General features: G+C 52.9%; 1 protein-coding gene across 1 annotated transcript; it reads left to right on the top strand.

The window, feature by feature from the left end:
- The first annotated feature begins 531 nt into the window (after positions 1 to 531).
- Positions 532 to 3,841, top strand: KLK4 (kallikrein related peptidase 4). The gene is made up of 5 exons (XM_045988346.1): positions 532 to 592; positions 1,903 to 2,065; positions 2,439 to 2,689; positions 2,776 to 2,912; positions 3,433 to 3,841. The coding sequence occupies exons 1-5, from the start codon at positions 532 to 534 to the stop codon at positions 3,583 to 3,585; spliced, it is 765 nt and encodes a 254-aa protein (XP_045844302.1). The 3' UTR covers positions 3,586 to 3,841.
- Positions 3,842 to 5,384: the final 1,543 nt, after the last annotated feature.

Below are 5,384 nucleotides of genomic sequence, written 5' to 3'. Positions count from 1 at the left end.
TGTGAATCTCAGCCTCAGGACCCTGTGTCTCCCAGTCTCCTCTCCAAGAGGTCTCTGTCTAGTTAGGAGTCTCTTCCTTTCTCTCTCTGGCTCCCCTGGTCTCTCTGTTTCTCTGAACGTCTCTGTCCATGACTCTGGCTCTCAGTCTGTCTCTGATTATCTCTTGCAAGTGCTGTCTCTGTCCCCTCCAAGCCTTGGTGTCCTGTCGCCATGCTCCTACCCTCTCAGTTTAGAAATAGAAAGACACTTCCTCCTTCCCTTCCTCTCCACCTAATTCTCTCTCCTTCCACTCCTCTCTCCCTCTCCCTTTATCTCTCACTCTCTAAGTCTCTCTAGGTTCTGGGGCTCTGAGCCAAGATCTCAGACCTACCATATGTGTGTTGGGGGGCAGGGGTGGTGTAGGGGTCCTAGTCTGACCAATAATATTCTAGGGGACAGAAAGAGAGGGAGACAGAGACAGGGGGAGAGATTTGAGCTGTAGGTCTCCCCAGACTCATCAGAAACTGACCGTCTTGTGCAGGTGCCGAGGTCATGACCACAGCAGGAAACCCCTGGGGCTGTTTCCTGGGGTACCTCATCCTTGGTGTCTCAGGTATCTGAGTGTGTGTGTGTGTGTGTGTGTGTGTGTGTGTGTGTGTGTGTGTCTGTCAGTGCCTAGGGGCACAGGGTTTGTCCCTGTGCAGGGATGACTCAGTGTCCTCCTCGGTGTGACTAAAGCTGCCTGTGTGACTGCCGCGTGACCATGCTCTCTGGTTAAACACGTGTGATTCCCTGTATCATAGGGTGTTTGTGTGTGTGCTGCTGGTGCACTGTGTGTGTGTGGCTTTGCACACCTCTGTGTGCGACACAGAGTGGTGAGCTGCGTGGTCCAACCAGTGGGAGGCGGTGCGTTAGGGTCGGAGGATTCCGAGTGTCTGTGCCTGGGATCTAAGATCCCGTGGAGTGACAAAGGCGGCGGACGATGCTGTGAGAACGGGGGAAGCCCAGGGGCGGCGAACAGGGAGGCTGTGCTTCTGGATGTGTCACCTACTGCCGGGAATCTGTGCCCACTTCCTGAGCCTCTGATCCAGGGATCCCCAGGGACCCACGTCAAGGGCGGCGTGATGGGGTTTCTTTAGGAACTGGCGTGTTGCTGTTGCGACTGCGGGGCGGGACTCAAGGCCACAGAGAGCGACACTGCTTGCTTGAGCGTCTGGCTGCGTCACCCTTGTCTCTGCACCCTGTTTGAGGATTTGAGTCCCCTGTTCTGGGGGACCGTGGCCCGGGTCGTGCACGAGCCTGGCGTGTTTCGTGTGGCAAGGGGGCGCGCGCGGGGAGGGAGGGAGAGAAAGACGGACAAAGGTAGCAAATGGGTCTCGGAGGTGGGCGTGACTGGCTCAAAGCTGCAACACCCCTCTCGACGAGAGACCCCTCTCCTCTACTCTGATCTCGGCTCCGGACTCCCAGCCCACCCCAAGAAACGTCATCTGGTCCATAAAAGCCCTGCGCCAGGACCCCACCCCCAGGAGGCCTGGTCCCACCTCCTGCTGTTACCCTAGCATTCCTGACTCCGCCCCTAGGAGCCTGACTCTGCTTTCAGGGTCCCTGAGTGCACCCGTGAGGCCCTGATCACGCCTGGGCGCCATAGCCACCCCTGAAGTACTGGTCACGCCCCCTGCACCGAGACCTCCCCCCACCCCCGCCCTCAGGACCCTAGTCACGTTCCCTGAGCCTGCCCCTCCTCCCCAGCCTGGCCCACGCCCCTGCAGCGGTCCCTGCTCTTAGGAGCCCTGGTTCCACCCTGAGACCATCCCGAGTCCAGCCCACACCCTCAAAGCCCTAACCACGCCCCTAGCCCATGGCCCCGCCCTCAGGAGCCTTGGTTCCACCCCGAGCCCGCCCCTAGCCCTCGTCCGCCCTCAGGATCCTTGGCCTCGGGTGGCGGCGGCCACATCATCAACGGCGAAGACTGCAGCCCACACTCGCAGCCCTGGCAGGCGGCACTGTTCACGGAAGACGAATTCTTCTGCGGGGGTGTTCTAGTGCATCCGCAATGGGTGCTGTCGGCGGCACACTGTTTCCAGGAGTGAGTGCGGGGCGGGGTTGGGGTGGGGGGCGGACCGGACCAGGCCTTACTGTTCGCTGAGGGGAGGGGCCTAATATCAGGCGGAAACGTCTGCGGAGCGAGTCTCTGCATGGGAAGTGGGGGAGAGAGTCAACCCAGGGTCGAAATCCCATCTCAGCTGCTGAGTCACTAGTTAATTAAGATAAGTTCTTATGGCTGGATTATTGACTGTGTGAATGACGGTTTGAGATCACGGCTGGCTAGCTTTTAGCGTCGTGCTTAGCGAGGAGGATGGGGTTGGGGTCGGCGGGTGGAGATGGGGTTGTGCTTGAGCGTGGCCATGGAGATAACGGTGTAGTTGCCACAAAACTAACCCGTCGCCCGTGTCCCTCAGCTCCTACACAATCGGGCTGGGACTGCACAGGCTCGAGGCCAACGAAGAGCCAGGCAGCCGGATGGTGGAGGCCAACTTCTCCATACAGCACCCAGAGTACAACAAACCCTTTATCGCCAACGACCTCATGCTCATCAAGTTGAAGGAGTCGGTGTCCGGGTCTGACACCATCCAGAACATCAGCATCGCCTCCCAGTGCCCGACTGCTGGGGATTCTTGCCTCGTTTCTGGCTGGGGTCAGCTGGTGAATGGTGAGCTCCTGAGTGTGCGTATGCCGCCTTCCCTGACGGGTTCTCTTCCCAGCCGGAGGGGGCTGACCCAGAGCTCTGCGTCGCAGGCAGGCAGCCCCAAGTGCTCCAGTGCGTGAATATCTCGGTGGTGCCCGAGGAGATCTGCAGTGCCTTGTACGCCCCCGTCTACCACCACAGCATGTTCTGCGCTGGCGGAGGACAGGACCAAAAGGACTCCTGCAACGTGAGAGATGGGGGAGGGGAGGAGAGGGAAGGGGGGGAATGGAGAAGGGAGGGAGGGGCGCGGGAGAACCCCACCCTGGGAGACAGAGGGATGGAGAAACAGAGTAATAGACATGAGCTCACGCTCACACAGAGATACACCTCAGGGAGAAACAGAGATAGACTCAGAGATGAAACGCAAAGAGAAGTAGGGGGTGGGAAACAGAGTATACCAGAGATGCAGAGAGGCACAGAGACTCTGGGAGTCAGAGACAGAGAAGCCATAGGGGGAGATAAAACAAACAAACAAAAAAGAGTGAGAGACAGAATAACAACAAACCCAGGAGAATCAAGCAGCCGTTGGACCTCGGGGGACAGAATTCCCTGTAGTCGAGGCACTGGAAGGGGCCTCAAAGGTCTACGTCACTGTCTTTTATTTCCCTGCCTTTGTCTCTTGCTGTCTTGGGGTTCCTTTCTGGTTTCAATCTGTCTCCACGTCTCTGTGTTTTGGATTCTCTCTCTCTTCCTCTCTCCAAAACCAGGGTGATTCTGGGGGCCCCCTGGTCTGCAACGGGTCCCTGCAGGGCCTCGTGTCCTTTGGACAAGGCCAGTGTGGCCTACCCTACGTGCCAGGCGTCTACACCAACATCTGCAAGTTCACTGACTGGATACAGAAAACCATCCAGGACAGTTAACTCCTGGGACTTGGACCCAAGAAACCGAGCCCCCAATTTATGTTGCGGAAGGGATTCAGGACCCTGGGTGTCCAGTGCTTTCCTGCCTGAGACTCAGGAGTCTACACTCCCAACTCCCTCCTCCCTTAGCCCCAAGAATCCAGTCCCACCAAGAATCTTTTCCTGTACACAGTGCCTCCTAGTGGCACAATGTTGACCCAGCCTTACCAGTGGCAGAGGGGGTTGGTTTTTCTTCTTTTTTGTCCTCTTCTCTTGAGCCCAGAAATAAAAATCTAAAAGAATCACAGTCTCTGTTTGAACTGTCCTCCTTGCTTCCAATCCTATTCAAAGAATTCCAACAAATAGCTTTTCCTCCTTGGAAACCAGGAGAGCCACTGGATTCCCAAGGGAGGAGATATGCTTGAGAGGTTAAGAGAAACTGATTCTGTGGATGTCCAATTTCAAAAAAGCCAACTCAGCAAATGGCAAGTTAATAAGATTTTCTTGCTTAGTTGTTTTTTTTTTTTAACTTTGGTTAATCTGTTTTGGTTTTGTCTTCTTAAACGCATTCAAAGAACTTTTCATTTGAATCTGCCTCAGAACCCTCCTGCTATAACTGGGACATGGTGGGAAGGATCACGGAAAGATATGGAGACTAAGGGCAGAGATGGTGGGAGACTGAGGGCCCAGGAATATTTGGAATTGTTATCATACTCTTCATTGATATAATATATCCATAAGAATATACTGCTAAGAATGTCTATTTAAGAATATATTAATAAATATATTATTTGGGAACCTATTCATCTGGAGATGTTCCCCAAAATACATAAAGTAAGGAGTGAAATAACTAAAAGTGAAGTAAACAAATTCCCACTCGTAGAAGAAGATTTAAAGATGGCTCTTAGAAAATAATAGAACAGGAGGCCCTGGCTGGTGCACCTGGTAGAACATGTGACTCTTGATCTCAGGGTTGTAAGTTCAAGCCCTGCATTGGGCATGGAGCCTACAAGAAAGAAAGAAGGAAAGAAAGAAAGCAAGAAAATAATAGAATGAAAAAGATAAAGATGAGTAAGGACATAGATGATCAATAGGATTAACAAACTCTATTTAGGGGCAACTGGGTGGCTCAGAGGGTTAAGCCTCTGCCTTCAGCTCAGGTCATGATCACAGGGTCCTGGGATTGAGACCCATATCGGCTCCCTGCTCAGAGGGGAGCCTGCTCCCCCCCCCCCACTGCCTGCCTGCTTGTGATCTCTCTCTCTCTCTCTCTGTCAACTAAATAAATAAAATCTTTTTTAAAAACCCTCTATTTAATGGTTAAACAAGATGGGATCAGGAGGGAGACAATCCATAAGAGAATCTTAATCTCAGGAAACAAGCTAGGGGGTGAGGGGGGAGGGACAGGGTGGCTGGGTTATGGACACTGGGGAGGATATGTGCTATGGTGAGTGCTGTGAATTGTGTAAGACTGATGATTCACAGACCTGAGCCCCTGAAGCAAATAATACATTATATGTTAATTTAAAAAACTCTATTTAATGGTTATATATAGAACACTGTACCCAGTATCTGAAGAATATGCCATCTTTCCAAAAGACACATCTACCAGAATGGCTAGAATTGAAAAGAATCACAGCACCAAGTGTTGGTTAACACGTAGAGCGGCTGTAACTCTCATACTTTGCTGAGGGGGCATAAATGGTACAAGTGCTTTGGAAAACTGTTTGGCCATGTCTGAAAAAGATGAGCATACCTCTACCCCACGACCAGCAGGTGCACTCCTCGGTATTTATGTAAGAGCAATGAAAGAAAACAAT

Source organism: Meles meles, chromosome 19 (assembly GCF_922984935.1).
Source record: "Meles meles chromosome 19, mMelMel3.1 paternal haplotype, whole genome shotgun sequence".
NCBI lineage: Eukaryota > Metazoa > Chordata > Mammalia > Carnivora > Mustelidae > Meles > Meles meles.
The sequence above is the reverse complement of the archived record's forward strand: the minus strand, read 5'-3'. Positions and strand labels throughout refer to the sequence as shown.

Bases quoted from the DNA above. Each gene is read 5' to 3' on its own strand.
- KLK4 (XM_045988346.1), top strand. From the start codon at position 532: ATGACCACAGCAGGAAACCCCTGGGGCTGTTTCCTGGGGTACCTCATC. The intron at 2,066-2,438 runs GTGAGTGCGGGG...CGTGTCCCTCAG, and splicing joins GCGGCACACTGTTTCCAGGA to CTCCTACACAATCGGGCTGG. The intron at 2,913-3,432 runs GTGAGAGATGGG...CTCCAAAACCAG, and splicing joins ACCAAAAGGACTCCTGCAAC to GGTGATTCTGGGGGCCCCCT.